Raw genomic sequence first — 14,767 nt, 5'->3', positions numbered from 1 at the left:
GCAGGTCTTGGGGTCAAGGAATGGCAGAGAGACAGCATTAATGGGGATGCACAGTGCTGTCCCTGTGGGCCGAGGGCTTCTCCACGCCCGCCCTGCGCTCTGTGTCTCCAGGTCCCTGCATCTCTCCTGACCCGCATCCTTCACCGGATCAGACCATGTTGGAGGAACCTGCATTCCCCTTTCTTGGACTAAGTGCTGGTATCTCCCACCCACACTGTGGTTGTCCTCTGTCGCTGCACCCTGGAGGGGCCCCAGCTTCCAGCTGATGCTGCACACTGCGGAGCCCCAGGTCCGGAAGCCAGACGCTGGGAGGGAAGTGGAGAGCCAGGGCCTCCCTAGCTGGGCCACCCCGGCCAGGGGGGCCTTCCCTTTCCAGACCCACCCCCTCCCCGGGGCAGACCTTGTACAGACAAGAAAGCACCTGCTGAAGGCCAGATGGGCCGGTACGGGGGAGAGGTGGCCAGAGGATTTCAGTTCCTCTCCCCTGAGGAGGTGTGCGCAGGGGCCGGCCTGGGCAGCCCCGCCGCCCTCCCTCTGCCCCTCCCCCAGCCCCAGGGGTAGTAGCCAGAAACAGGAAGTGAAATGGAGCAAAACCCAGAACTGAAACTGACCGAATCTCTCCTGCCCTGGAAGAGGTTGCCCCAGGGCTCTGACACTGAAGACTGAGGCAGAGCCGGGCTGAATCTGAAAACGAAGGACTCTGGAGAGAGGCCGGCAGGAACTGGGCCCGCCGGTGGGAGGGGGCCACTGGCTGAGGTCATTTCTGAGCAGGGCACGCAAATGAGGCCGAGACCAGTTTTCTAATTCTGGAATCCCCAACAGCCCCTGGACCCTAAGTGCCCTTCATTTTGACCCAGGTATTTGCGGTCGTCAGCGCCCACAACAAGGGCTCCTGGCACTTTGTTATGGGAGTGGCCTGTGCCGGGGGAGGTGACACTGGTGCGGCCCACAGGGCTGGCAAGCATGGAGACAGCAACTCATGGGGGTTCCAGGTCTTTAATTTTCCTTGCTTTATCTTTTCTTTTTTAAACAATCAAATTGGCAGAAAATGGCGGGGGCTGGTGGGCACTGGGGGTCCACTGGAAAATCCCCCAAATTCACAATGAGGTTTCAGTCACGGTTGCTGAGGTGCGGACGAGGTCAGGGTTCACAGAGATTCCCCAACTCACCCTAAATGTTTTCGAAATGGCTGGAGAAGAGGTCAGAGTAGGTCCCCCTTTACGGCCGGTGAGGGGACGCCATTCCCCCCCACCCCGCAAGCTCTTCTGATAAGCGCAGATAGAAGGCTGTGATTTCTAATTGCCTACAATCATCTCTTAAAAATACAAAACACGTGCAGTTGGCTTTGGTACAAAAAAGAAAACAACAACAAAGAACATTCTGGTCCCGTGGGCTTTCCCCTCCCCCTCCAACAGAGCCGTCACCGCCACCTTGCCCTCGACTCCGGGGAGCCAGGCTAGCTCCCTGGGGTCTCCAGGATGGATGGAGAGAAGGGAGCCCAGCAGTGAGCAGGGGAGGGAAAGGGAGCACAGCCCCGCCCACAGCCCTTCTGGAAGGGTGGCCTGGTCCTTGGCACCGCCTCTCAGGTGTTGCTGGAGGGGGGGCGTTGTTTAGCTTGAATAAGCCCCAGTAGTGTTGCAGGACAAGGCCCCCTCATCCCTATGGCTTGGTTCCCGTGTCCCTGGTCCTCTAAATCTCCCCACTCCCCGTGTAACTAATAAACAATAAATAAATAAATTTTCCTAAAGTAGAGGGAAGAAGGCATGAAAAGCTGGCATCCATGGTGTAGCTCCTGGATACCAGCAGGAGGTGCTGTGGCCCATTTCCCCCCAGCTTCCCAGCGGCCCCAGGGGTCGGAGGAGCCCCAGAGCCGGCAGGGGCAGTCGGCAGTTCTTTCGAATGTTCCCTTGCCGACCACACTGGAGGCTCCAGAGTTTGCCTCCCCTGGTGTGTTCTTCCTGGGGGCACAGGACGGAGGGAGGGGCCCCTTAGCTCTCTGAAGCCACAGGCTCCCCGTCGCGACTCTCGATCTCTTCTGGGATGTCCTGCATTCGGGTGAAGTCTGCAGGGGGATGGGGCAGTCAGTGGGAGGACACAGGCTCTGGCCAGCAGGTGCACCCCTGCACCAACAGTGACCCAAACCTCTGTCCACACTGGAAGGAATGTGCCCACACCTGCCTACTGTGTATCCTTTCTGAGGATAGGGAGATACACTTTGGCTAATACCATGCAAAATATTTTAAGATTGTTATATAAAGTCACACTAGCTTTAGGTTATTCTGTATTTCCTAAATCAACTATAAGAACTTCAACAGTCTTAAGAATTTTTTTTTACTTAGAAATCTATGTTTAGGGGCGCCTGAGTGGCTCAGTCGGTTGAGCATCTGCCTTCGGTTCAGGTCATGATCCCAGGGTCCTGGGATCCAGTCCCCCATCAGACTCCCTGCTCAACTCAGAGCCCACTTCCTCCTCTCTCTCTGCCTGCCTCTCTGCCTACTTGTGAGCTCTGTCTGTCAAATAAATAAATTAAAATAAAACAAACTATTTCTACTTAAAAAGGCTGTCATCGGGTCGCCTGTGTGGCTCAGTGGGTTAAAGCCTCTGCCTCTCGCTGGGGTCATGGTCTCAGGGTCCTGGGATCCAGCCCTGTATCAGGCTCTCTGCTCAGTGGGGAGCCTGCTCCTCCCCCCCCCCCCACCCCGCACCCCACACCTGCTTGTGATTTCTCTGTCAAATAAATAAAACCTTTTTTAAAAAAAGAAAGAGAAAAGGCTGACATCACAGACTTACTGCGGGGTCTGCTACCTCCTTTGGTTCCTAGAGCTCCACTCCCCGCTCTGCTCCGGAAAAGGCCGCAGGTGTGTCCCGTGTGTCCCTCCCAAGAGTCACCGGCACCTCAGATGTGATGGCCGGGACCCCCTAAGCGTCCCGGCAGCACCCCCCCCAACGGCCATTCGGGCCTCACCTCGCGGACTGTGGGGCGGGGACAGGCGGCAGCCCCCCTCCTCCTCGCTGCCCGTGTCCGGGTCGCTGCTGTCCTGCAGCCGCTCCTCGGGGCTGCCCAGGTCCTGCCTCTCTCGGTCCTCAAAGGGTCGATGGACAGAGCGAATGGTCACAGACAAATCCAGGCGCTCGTGGCCTCGGCTGGGCTGTGACGGTCCGGCAGGAAAGGCAGCGGGCCGGGGAGTGAGCTCGGCCGGGCCCGCAGCACCCATGCCCCGCCGGCGCCGCGGTCGCCTCCCCAGCTCTCGGGCCGCGGCCTCGCGCCCCCGGCGCCGCCGACGCCCGCCCCCTGGGGGGGGCAGCCCCCGCGCACCCCCCGCCAGCGCCCGCTCCCTTACCTGCGGGGGCGTGAAGCTCAGGTACAGGGCGTCGCCCGCGGGGAGGCTGCGGCGCCGCGGGTCCAGGGGTCTGCGCGCCCAGGGGGCCTCGGCGGAGGGCGGCTCGCTGTGGCCCAGCGCGGCCAGCTGCCTGCGGGCCTCCTCGGCCTCGCGCTCCAGCCGCGCGCGCGCCTGCTCGCTCTCGCGGAGCCGCGCCTCCAGGCTGCCCGCCTCGGTGGCGCGCTCCTCGCCCAGCCGCCGGCAGCGCCGCAGCTCCTCCTGCAGCAGCGCGTGTTGTCGCTGCAGGAGCGCCAGCTCGGTGGCCTGCTTGTCGGGCGCGGGCGGCGCGGGCGCGGCTCGGCCGGCCTCCCCGTCCCGGGAGTTGGCGCGCGCCAGCTTCTCCCGCCGCTCGGGGCCCTCGGGGAACCGCGCCTCCATCAGCGTGTCCTGCTGCGCCACGGCCGCCTGCGGGCGAGGGGGGCCCCGCGGGTGCGTCAGAGCCCTCGCTGCGGGGCCCCGAGGCCCGGGCCAGGGCCACGCAACGCGCCACCCCGGTGGACAGGCGGCCCCGCTCAGGCTCCTCCCCTGCCCGGTCCAGCCCCGGCCCCGCTGACCTGGAGGCCGTGCAGAAGCCCATAGAGATTGACCAGTCGCTGCAGCGCTTCCTGAGGACAGAGGAGAGGGTGGGGACAGGGCCCAAGCCTCGGGATGGGAGAGCTGGCCAGAAGGTGACTGAATGTGGGTCTGGGGCCAGCAGGCCTGCAGACGCTCTCAGACGTCCGCTCTCCCCACCGCCACCCCGCACTGGGCTCGCATTTCTCAGCCAAAAGGCCCGCCCTTTGGGGGGGCTCCGCCAGCAGCTTCCCACCTCACCTCCTGGGGGGCTCTCAGCTGATTTCCGTTCCGGTCCTGCAAAGAGAGGCAAGGACGGGGAGTCGCAGGCACCTGTCCCCCACAGCTCTGTGTCAGGGTCCACAGGCCCTCGGCCCCTCCTGCCCCCGGCCAGCGCTCACACCTGCGGGAGGCCCACCTTCCGGCCGGAGTCCGAGTCGGTTCCGCAGAGCTCAGTGGAGCCGTTGAAGGTTCCGGCCTCACCATCTGCGGAGAGCGGAGAGCACGGGCTGAGCTCGGGTCCCCGGGTCCAGGCCCTCCCTCCCACCCACCACCGTGGCCCCAGCCCAGGCACTCACTGGCAGTGACCCCAGGACTCGTGCTACCGCCGCTGTCGAGGTCCCCGGGCAAGGCTGGTTCCCGGGCTGTCAGGAGCAGCTCCACTCCGGGCCCCACCAGGAGGTCTTTCAGACCCTCCACTACGGGGAAGGGGGGAGGTAAGCGGGGGAGCCCCACGGAACCCTGCGGGGAACCACAGGGCGCCTTCCACCCAAGGCCCACGCAGCCGTCAGGCACCCCGGGGACCCCACTCATTCCACCCTGCACAGGGCAAAGGTCACCAAAGGGCACTGAAAGGGCAGCACAAATGTACGGAGGACAAGGTGTCCGACAGCAGCAAGGACGTGCCTCCTCCCCAGCCTTCCGCACACCGGGTGCCACAGGGAGTTTAGGGACAGTGGGGCCGTGCCCCGGTCTAGCCCGAGTGGATGGCGCTGGACTCCCCCTCAGGGCTCCCTCACCCTCCCGGATGGCATCCTGCAGCAGCCGCTCTCCGCGGGGGCACTCCAGGGACTCGGAGCGGAAAAGGCCCCTGGGTAGGGCAGGCAGGGTCAAGCCGCCACCATCCTCGTCCACCTGGAAATGGGTCATCTCGGCAAACAGCCCGACCTTCTCCTGCAGCAGCTCAACCAAGGCCTGGTCTTTCTGTTGAAGCTCCACTGTGGATATGGGGACAGATGAGCACACGGCGGGGGCCGGTGGAGGGGGGGAGGGGCTAGGGGAAAGGGTGGTGCCAGGGGACGGCACTGGGCGGGGCGGGGATGTGCAGCCAGAAAGCCAAGCTGGAAGGGCAGCCCCAGGGCTTGGGGCCCAGGGCTGGGCTGAGTGGTAGTATTTAATTCTGGATTTTTGGCATTTATGAAAAAGAAAACCCTTTTTTGGGAAAAGTAATGTATGAACTTTCTTTTTTCCTTTTTGTTTTAAAGATTTTATTTATTGGGGCGCCTGGGTGGCTCAGTGGATTAAAGCGCCTGCCTTCGGCTCAGGTCATGAACTCAGGGTCCTGGGATCAAGCCCCACATCGGGCTCTCTGCTCAGCGAGGAGCCTGCTCCCCCTCCCCCACCTCTGCCTGCCTTTCTGCCTACTTGTGATCTCTGTCTGTCAAATAAATAAATAAAATCTTAAAAAAAAAAAAAAAAACCAACTGATTTTTGTTGGTCTTTTTTTTTTTTTGAAATAAAGATTTTATGGCGCTGGACTCCCCGTCAGGGCTCCCTCACCCTCACGGATGGCATCCTGCGCAGGCTTTAACCCGCTGAGCCACCCAGGCGCCCCTGTTGGTCTTTTTATATAGCAGTTAATTCATACTCTAATAAAAGTCTAAAAAGTAGATTAATGTCTCTACCGTGGTCCTCCCAGCTCCCCTTTCGGAGATATCACACACATGTGTACACACACACACACAACACGTGACCCACACCTACCCCGTTATTTTTGCGCCAGAGGTAGCAAACACCCTACGCCGTGCTCAGCCTCGCTCTCATCCCTCCACAGTCCCTTCTGGTCATGGGTCTGCGTCAGTCCCCCCCAGCACTGACCCTCGGACCAGGTCTGCTACCATCCGTCACGGGGATGCATTATAATTTACTTGGCGAGCTCTGTGGGCAGACTCACTCTTGATTCGGCGCAGGTAAGCCTCGTGCTCTGTCTCTATCAGGGGGAAGTCCTCTCTGGATGGGCACCTAAAGGGTAAGTAAGAGTGGGGTGAGGTTGGGCGCCTCCTTCCTGAACACAGTCCTTCCCTGGAAGATTCTGCAGCCCCAAGCGCTGGCTTTGCTCACTCCCAAACCCCTGCTTTTCTTCACGCCCATCATCCCAATTTCCTGGTCTGTATGCCCCTCCACAGGCCACCTGCGGGGGTTGCATCGCAAGGACGGACACCACAGGCCTTGGCATGAAGCCAACTGGGCCCAAATCCTGGCCCCGCTATTTACCAGGCGGCAACCTCTACTTCTCATCTTTAAAATGGGTATGATATCTTCTTCACTGTTTTTGTTGTTGTTGTTGTTAGAACTAAATGAAAAATCTAGCAATGCTCCGAACACGGCAGAAGCTCGAGACATCGATCAGAAAGTATGAACTGTAATGTTCATGATGAAAAATATCAGTACGCTAACAGAGGCCCCCACGGGCCTGCGTGTGGCCGGACGGGATTTGGCACGATTCTCCTAGAGTCGCCCATGTCCTGCTTCGTGTGCGTTTCTCAAAAATTGGTTCAAAAGTCTGAATCGCAGAAGTAAAACAAAAACTCACACGTTACCGAGTGGAAAAAACCCGTTTCTAATGCTAAAAGAACCGATAACTATCCCAATTGAGTTTCTTTTTGGCATAATCTTCAAGAATCTGTTTTGAACGTTTTGCACGCAGTTTACAAAGAGGCACCATCGAGGGTCTCAAATCCCACGTGTCCCCCAGAAGCGGGAAGTCCGCAGCCTCAGCACACGGGACAGTTCCCTTCTTGCCTCGACTGTGTGGGGTTGGGCTCTAGTCTCAGGGACTTCGTTTCCTTTCCCATTAGTTTTTAGAAAATAAAGGTAAAATGTAACACGGTCCCAGCAACAGCCCACTGCCGCAGCCTCAGGTGCTCCTGTCCCTGTGGGTGTCCTGCCGGCCGGCAGGTGGGACACTGCGCGACTCCTACTCCCAAGAAGCGCTCGGGGGTGTCATGGCACAAGACACACTCAGTGTGACGGCACAGATGACCTTTCCAGCCCCGGGGCCTCCGTGTTCCTCCCCTCTGAACCCTGGGTTCTCCCCCAGGGAATGCTGTGGCCGGGCCAGAAGCTGCGGGATCCTGGAGGCCACGCACACACTCACACGCGCACGCTCTGCTGAATGACGCGGATCCAGGTGCTCCGGTCATCCCGGGACGCCGTGTGGACCTCGTACATCTCAGGGGGCGCGGCGCTGATCAGGAACATCCCTTTCTCCTGGTTGGCGATGTCCCGCACTATCAGATTCTGCAGCGATACCACGGAGGGCTTGTCCTGCGGGTCAGAAAGGAAGGACTCAGCCCGGGAACCTGACCTGGGGTCTCTGGTCTTCGGTCTTTCTGCAGTACCTGAGGGACTCCAGAGCCCCAGCTCTGGCACGGCCAGAGGGCACTTGGGAGCACCTGTAACCTCTGACAGATTCACTGACATTAAGGTTTATTGGGGCGCCCGGCCAGCTCAGACAGGGGACTGTGCGACTCTTGATCTTGGGGTTGTGGGTTCAAGCCCCACGTTGGGGGTAGAGATTACTAAAAAATAAATAAACTCAGGGGCGCCTGGGTGGCTCAGTCATTTAAGCATTTGCTTTCAGCTCAGGTCATGATCTAGGGTCCTGAGCTCAAGCCCTGTATCCCGTTCCCTGCCCAGCAGGGAGTCAGCTTCTCCCTCTGCCTCTGCTGCTCCCCTGCTCTTGATCTCTCTCTCCCAAATGAATAAATGAAGTCTTTAAAAATAATAATAATAACATAAATAAACAAATAAACTGGGGGAAAAAAAACCCAAACACCTTTAAGGTTTACTTTCCTTGTCTACGAAAAAGGGATCATGCCGGGCCTTCCCCATAGCACGTAAGTGTCCGTGCACAGTATTAGCTGTTTTTACTCCTCACGATACTGTAGTAATAATTACAATCCTGACTGTTGGGCTCTGGGGGATTCCAGCCTGGGTAGGAAAGGAAGAAGGGCCTGTGAGCCCTGTCTGTGGCGAGAGAGGAGGAGGAAGAGCTCACCAGGGCGGGAAAAATGTACTTCTGGTCCTTCTCCTGCAGGAACAGCAGCACGTCCGTCATCAGCAGCATCAGGACGTCTGAAGGGAGGGCGGGCCGCGTCAGAGGCCGGGGCAGCAGCTAGCCGCCGCGTCAGAGGCCGGGGCAGCAGCTAGCCGCCGCGTCAGAGGCCTGGGCAGCAGCTAGCCGCCTCCTCAGGGGCCCCGACGACTCCCTTCCCGGCCTCTCCCCCCTTGGACGGCTTCGTCCTCCCTCTGCAGCTCCCGCCTGCCCGTCCTTCCAGCTCAGGGACGCCGGGGGGAAATGTGCCCTTCCTTCGAGCTTGAAGAGCATCTCGGCTCGAGGAGCGGGGAAGGGGTCACCAGGGCATCGGAGGAAAACCCTCTTCACCCAGCCGAGGCTGGTTGGTTCACCTGGGGACTAGAGACCCCAAGCGAGTCCCCGCCAGGCCGCGGAGGCTCTGCAAACCTCCCGAGGTGGTGTATTTTTACTCAGGAATACGACAGGCACAGGTATCTTTCCAGGTGAGAGGGTGCAGAATTTTTGTGAGGTTCCAAAGCATTCCCAGAGCAGGAGGGGCTTCCCCACCTCACAGCTAACGGCAGAGCTTTCCGGCTGCGCGCCCTGAAATCCCTCGGCCCGAAGCGGATGGGGCTTCTCATGCCTCCCTCCCGCAGCAGTGACCCCAGCTCCCTGGACCCCACAGCCTCCTTCTCCGCCCTCCTCTGCCCCGCCCTCCTGCCGCGCTGATCCTGAGGCCCCCACCTCAACACTGGTGCGGGGGTGGGGGGGGTGCGGGGGCGCTAAAGGTCAAGTCCCTAGAACTCAGAGGTCACAGTCAAGAGAACACATGCTCTCCCGCTGTCCTTGGAGAGCTTACTAAACTGTGGGCACACAGAGGGGAGGGCTTTTGCTAAATGCTTCAGAAATAAAGCTCTCCAGCCTTGCTATTTTTAACCCCGCGGTTTATATTCTTAGCTGCTGCGTGGGAGGGATGGGAAAGAGAGAAACAGGGACGAAGGAAGGGACCCGTAAGCACTGCCATCCCCCAGCCCGTGGAGAGGGGATTTCACGGCAGCGGACGGGGCTCAGGCAGCCTCACACCCCAAGCCCAGGCCTGCTGCTCTCTGGGCCTTGCTCTAGGTGGGAAGGCCGCGGCCAGCGGGTCTGGGGAGTGGGGATGGGAAACTGCGGCCCCCGCCCCACCCCAGTCCCCTCTGCTCTGTCCGCTCCGTCCCTCCTGGACTCCTCTGGCTCAGCTTCCTGCCCGGGCTTTCCTGCCCATTCTGGAGCCCTGCTAGGTGCCCCACCCCCACCCCCATCGTGGAGATTCTCTGTCCTCGTCAAACCGGTAGCTCTCCGGGCACGCAGGGGCCCATCCTGGCAGGGAAGCCCCGTGTGGCCCACGGGCGGAAATACGGGATTTGGACTTCGCTGCCGGCCCCCAGACCGCATCTCCCCAGATGCCCCCCTGCGCAGACAAGTGGCACAGGCTGGAGGCCCTTCCCTCCCCACACGCCCTGGGGCCTCTGCTCGCCACGCGCTCACCTTTGAAGCGGCCGGTCGCCGTCTTCCACAGGAGGCAGCCGTCGTGGATGAGCCTGCGTCGCAGGAGCTCCTCCCGGCCGAACGGGCCCTTGCCAGGCACCGGGGCCTGCGCCCGCGGGTCCATGCGGTGGTAGATCTCCTGCAGGCGGGCCCCCTTCTCCAGCTCGTGCACATCCTGGTCCACGTTGGACAGCAGCTCCTTCACCAGCCCCAGGGCCGTGGTCAGGTCCTGGCGTTCCTCCTCGGGCCCTGCGCGGGGGCAGCAAGAGGCGCAGCCAGTCGGTGCCCCTCCCGCCCCGACCTGGGTCACCAGGAGCGCCCCCCAACCCAGAGCCCGCCCCGCCCTCACCGTGGGAGTGCTGCAGGATGCGGCTGATGAGCACCGGGTACTTGGTGACGCGCTGGGTCACCAGCAGGATGCACTCCTGCACCCCATGCCGCTTCAGCACCGCGGACCGCGTCACCTTCTGCAAGGGCACAGGCGGGGCTCAGGGCTGGCGCGCGCGGGGAGGGGGTCCAAGAACATGCCCTTGGAGCCCTTGGAACCCAAGCACCGGTGCCCTCCCATGGCCTTAGGTGACTGTGCCTGGGAATGGGGAGCGCACCCCCCCGGGTTGAGGATGAGGACCAACCAGACCAAGGAGTGAACAGGGATTATCGCTGGCGGAGGAGGGGGTTATCGCTGACACACGCCACAGGGGCTGGTGGGAACCGGCTGAGCCAGCAGCAGCGCGCCATGGCCCCCAAAATGGGCAGGCGGGGTTCGGGCCATGGGGTCGGCTGGCAGCGCCAGGTCCGCTCACCCGGATGAACTGCTGGAACCGCTTGTCGCGCGCGCACAGCTCCTTGTAGAGCTTTAAGGCCTTGGTGTGGCGGCTGCAGAACTCCGAGTAGGTCTTCCGCATCTGCTCGGCGCTGGGACCTGAGAACTAGAGGGCAGGGGCGGCGGGGGGGGGGGCGGCAGGCCAGCTCAGCGGGTCCCACAAAGCCACGGCCTAGTCCCTGGCCTAGTCCCCAGCCCTGCTCCGGCCTCCCGCCCGCTGGCTCCCAGCGGCGGCGGCCCTGCCCACCTGGTTGATGAGCAGGTCACCCAAGCGGTGGATGACGAAGTTGCGGGTGCTGCCGGGGCACAGGGACTGGCGGCGGCGTTCCAGCAACTGGCTGAGGAAGCGCGTGTGGATGTCGCTGAGCTCGTCCACGCAGGGGAACAGCCCCTGCACCACGCCGGGCTCGAGCTGCAGCTCCTCCAGCATGCCCGCGCGGAACAGCCGTGTCATGATCTTCAGCGTCCGCACGTGGTGCAGCTCCGTCTGGATGAGCTCTGCGGGGCGACGGCTCATCGGACCCCGCACCTAGGCCAGGCCGGACGGGCAGGGCCCAGGCTGGGGACCGCGGGCCTGGTGGGAGGTTTCCCAGGCCCCCTCCAGCGTGCCGTTCCGCACTGGCATGGTATGAGTGTTCCTTTAACTATGTTTTCCCTTTATGCCCTGCCATCTCAGGCCGTAAGCTGTTTGGGGCAAGAGCCACGGGTCCCCAGCGTGGCACCAGGGGTGGCACCGGACGGGGGCAAAGGCGGAGAACCGGCTCGAAGGAAGGAGTAAAGATGGGGCCTGGGAGACCCAGAGCCCCCAGAGGCAATGCGGGGCTGGAGGCAAGGGTCGGGGGGCCTGTGGGCTAACAGGGCCCTGGGGAGGACCACCGGCTGGAAGGTCGTGGACAAGCCCTGGTCAGCGAGAGGAGCCTGGCGGCCTGGGCTCACCATAGATGACGTCCTGCTGCTTCATCACCTCCTTCTTCTGCTGTTGCAGGAAGCCGCTGTCCACGGCCAAGCTCCACGAGTCGGCTGCGAAGTCCCTCTCGTCCGTCTCAAAGTCACTCATCAGCTCGCTGTAGATCACCTCTGCACCTGGACGTCAGCAGGGCCCACGCTGAGCCCGACCCCCCTCGCTGGGCCCCGCCCCCCGCAGGCCTTCCCCGGGCCAGCCGTCACCTTCGTCAATGAGGGACTCCACGGACAGGGTCCGGTTCCGCATGTTGAGGGAGTCCGTGGACTGGGACAGGATGCGCCGCAGCCCCAGGGGGGACTCTTCGTTGAAGTGTCTGAGGGGACAGGGTCTACGTCACCCCGACTCGGGGTCGGAGCCCTGCTCCCCAGATGGGGACCCGGGGCTGGGGTCTGAGGGGCAGGCGCCCGGAGTCCTCCTTCCCGGTCTATGGCCCCGGGCTCAGGGCCGGGAGGGACCACCCTTGCAGGCCTCCAGGTCCCCACTTCCACCCTCCATGCCCCCGCCCGGCTGTCCCTTCCCCAAGCAGGGGCGCACCCAGCGATGTTGGTGGTAGAGACACTCTTGGCCAGCGACAAGGAGGAGCGGCCGCGGCGGGAACCAAGCAGGGATTGCCGGAAGCTGTCCGAGGGGTAAATGGCAGAACTTGGCCGCTCCCGGGGGGTAGCTGCAAGGGGACAGGAGCAGCCGAACGTCATCACTGCTGCTTCCTGGAATCCGGGCCTCCCAGGTTCGTGGACTAGAAATGAGGCCTCCTCCGCCACCCCATCCCCCGCCCGGCCCCCAGTCCAGGAAAGGTTGGGGGACACCTGGGCACTATTCCTAACATATGTCCTGGCTCATCTCGTCCCCGAAAGAAGCCTACAGGCACACTGAGGCTCACGAGGTCAGGGGACTCGTCCAGGGGCGCTCAGCGGAGCAGGGACCGGACCCTGCTCTTTCTGTGGCACCAGTTGTCTGACTGGCGCTGGGCGGCCCCCAGCAACGCTCCCGAGTGTGCGACCTGTGCTCAGACAACCAGCCAACCTGAGCCTCCCCCCCAACACCCCGTGAGACTCCTGCCCTGCCCCTCAGCCAGAGAGGCTAGACGTCCCTACTGGGCCACCGCCCACGTCCAACCGAGGGGAGGAGGGTACCGCCCGGGGAATGACTGTGGGGGGCAGCAGAGCCCGCAGGCTGAGAGAGGCCTGGGGTCCCATGGAGGGGGATCCTGCACGTGTGCCCCCACGACTCACTCTTACTGCGAAGGGAGACAGACTGCAAGGCAGTGTTGTTCTTCAACAGGGCGGCTTTCTGTTGCTGTGGGACGGAGTGAAAGAGAGACACGGGGGACAGCTGTCACCAAGGGTCACCCCCACAGGAGGTGGGGGTGGAGCTGGTGGAGGTGGGGGGCAGGAGCTGGGTGCTGGCCCCACGGGGCACAGTGATCCCGGGCATGAGGGACCCCGAGCCCAGCGCCAGGGCTGCGTCCAGAGCAGCAGGCTGGCCACGCGGGGCCCAAGGCCTGGAGCGCAGGGTGCGGGCCGCCCCGCGGTGAGCACAGGGGAGGAGTGAACGGAAAGGGCGGCACACGACCCTCTCCCCAGCCCGCTGCCCTCCAGCTCACCTTCTGTTTGACCTTGGTGCAGTTGGCGAGCGTGTCTTTACAGCGGTTGTGGATAGTCACATTGCAGGCTGGGGGGCGGGGCAGAGAGGGTGAGGGGGGGCCGAGGGGGCGCATGCCTGCATCCAGACACCTGGCTCCCTCCCCGCACCGCCCCCAGCCACACAGCTGCGGATGCCCCAGCCTTCCAGTGACCCGACGCTCCCCGCACCTCCTCCTCCCCTCCCTTCCAGCAGGAAAGCAGGCGAGCGGCCCAGGTGGCCACCCCGACCCAAAGGTGACCTGCAGGGTGGCCCAGGAGGGAAGAAGGGGTTCTGGCTGCCAGAGACGAGCTCAAGGAGCACAGGGGTGGCTGAGAGTGACAGATGGGAGCGGACGCCCACGGGACAGAACTAGGCACGGAGCAGCTGGGGTGGGGGCCAGGGGCAGGGGGCGGCTTGCACCCCCAGAGCTCCCAGCACGTGGCCCATGTTTACTTGATCCTAACAACCCTTTGGGGTAGAGTCAAGGATCGTCATTTCACAGAGAGGGGCCCGCCACCAGGAGAGGTCAGAGCCCCCAGCCAGAGCTCAGGCAGCCAGTGGCACAGTCAGGACTGAAACCCCGGCCTGGTCGTGTTCCGAGGCCAGGCCGCTGCTACTGTGCCCCGCGTGCGCCCATGAACCGTGGCCAGGCCCAAGCAATTCACAGGCTGCTGGCCCCGGTGCCAGAGCGGGGACAGACCCTGTCTCGCCCCCCCGGTGCCAGAGCGGGGACAGACCCTGTCTCGCCCCCCCCAGAGCCGGCCCTCTTCCCCATGGCTCCTCTCTGACCCCTACCCTCCCCCCACGTCCAGGCCCAGGGAACCCACGGTCCCCACACTCTGTCTGCCATGGGGCAGGAGAGGAAACGTGGCTGGGCCCTGGCAGTGGGACCGCTGGCTGTCCCTGTCCCCAGCGTGCCTCTGCCCTCTCCTGCTCCCTCTGCCGTGTCCAACAACACAGGAAACTGTGGCTCCCGCAGACAATACCCAGCAGCAGGCTCACTTCCACAAATACACGGCAAGCGGGGTGGGGTGGGGGGAGGGCAGGAGGGGCTGGGGCTGCCCCACTCCCCTAGAGCTCCCTCCTTCTGCCCCAGCACCCAGTGTCTCTGGATCAAACCTCCGCTTTCCACCTGCTCTCAAAATAGCGCTTGCCGCCTGCTTCCCCGGTTCCCCTGGCAACAAGCTTCCCGATGGGGAACTCTGTCAGGTCTCGGGGGATCGAGACTGGGGGTTCCCTCCTCAACCTCCTAACTCTCCAGCTGCACAGGGACCGAGAGCTGGAGCCCCAGGCCTGCCATCAGCAGCTTGGAGACCTGGCAGTGCCCCGGCCCGAGGCAGCTGGGCCATAAACTAGGGGGGAAAGGAGCCTTCTGTGCAGGCATCCCGGCACCCTGGGGAAGGACGAGTGCCCCGGACTGCCTCAGACGCGGGCGAAGGTGGGCAGCTCTGACCTCTACCCCCCAACACACTCTCCTGCTGTTTTCCGTTTCTCACGCTCATTCCGGCCGCGCTGCAGGTCTGAGACACGGGGCCCTGACCCCGTCCTCTACTTCAGACCGCAGGGATGAGAAACTTCAGGCTCCACCCGGCCAAGAGAAA

General features: G+C 62.6%; 1 protein-coding gene across 21 annotated transcripts in view; it reads right to left on the bottom strand.

The window, feature by feature from the left end:
• Positions 1–980: 980 nt before the first annotated feature.
• The window catches only part of ARHGEF2 (Rho/Rac guanine nucleotide exchange factor 2), a 39,033-nt gene continuing 25,246 nt past the window's right edge, over positions 981–14,767 (bottom strand). For 7 of the 21 annotated variants that reach the window (XM_032317226.1, XM_032317239.1, XM_032317245.1 and 4 more), the window contains 20 exons: positions 13,147–13,214; positions 12,776–12,839; positions 12,078–12,207; positions 11,747–11,856; positions 11,516–11,662; positions 10,827–11,077; positions 10,560–10,685; positions 10,106–10,223; positions 9,757–10,005; positions 8,212–8,288; positions 7,309–7,478; positions 6,106–6,173; positions 4,952–5,149; positions 4,511–4,630; positions 4,336–4,418; positions 4,194–4,229; positions 3,935–4,037; positions 3,342–3,785; positions 2,966–3,083; positions 981–2,062 (listed from right to left, as the gene is read on the bottom strand). In XM_032317226.1, coding sequence (XP_032173117.1) covers positions 1,690–2,062; positions 2,966–3,083; positions 3,342–3,785; positions 3,935–4,037; positions 4,194–4,229; positions 4,336–4,418; positions 4,511–4,630; positions 4,952–5,149; positions 6,106–6,173; positions 7,309–7,478; positions 8,212–8,288; positions 9,757–10,005; positions 10,106–10,223; positions 10,560–10,685; positions 10,827–11,077; positions 11,516–11,662; positions 11,747–11,856; positions 12,078–12,207; positions 12,776–12,839; positions 13,147–13,214 — 3,053 coding nt within the window. In that variant the 3' untranslated portion in view covers positions 981–1,689. Of the gene's footprint in view, positions 2,063–2,965; positions 3,150–3,341; positions 3,786–3,934; positions 4,038–4,193; positions 4,230–4,335; positions 4,419–4,510; positions 4,631–4,951; positions 5,150–6,105; positions 6,174–7,308; positions 7,479–8,211; positions 8,289–9,756; positions 10,006–10,105; positions 10,224–10,559; positions 10,686–10,826; positions 11,078–11,515; positions 11,663–11,746; positions 11,857–12,077; positions 12,208–12,775; positions 12,840–13,146; positions 13,215–14,767 lie in introns of those variants that run through there. The other 14 variants (XM_032317232.1, XM_032317246.1, XM_032317233.1 and 11 more) reach the window with 12 other exon arrangements.

Source organism: Mustela erminea, chromosome 17 (assembly GCF_009829155.1).
Source record: "Mustela erminea isolate mMusErm1 chromosome 17, mMusErm1.Pri, whole genome shotgun sequence".
Taxonomy (NCBI): domain Eukaryota; kingdom Metazoa; phylum Chordata; class Mammalia; order Carnivora; family Mustelidae; genus Mustela; species Mustela erminea.
The sequence above is the reverse complement of the archived record's forward strand: the minus strand, read 5'-3'. Positions and strand labels throughout refer to the sequence as shown.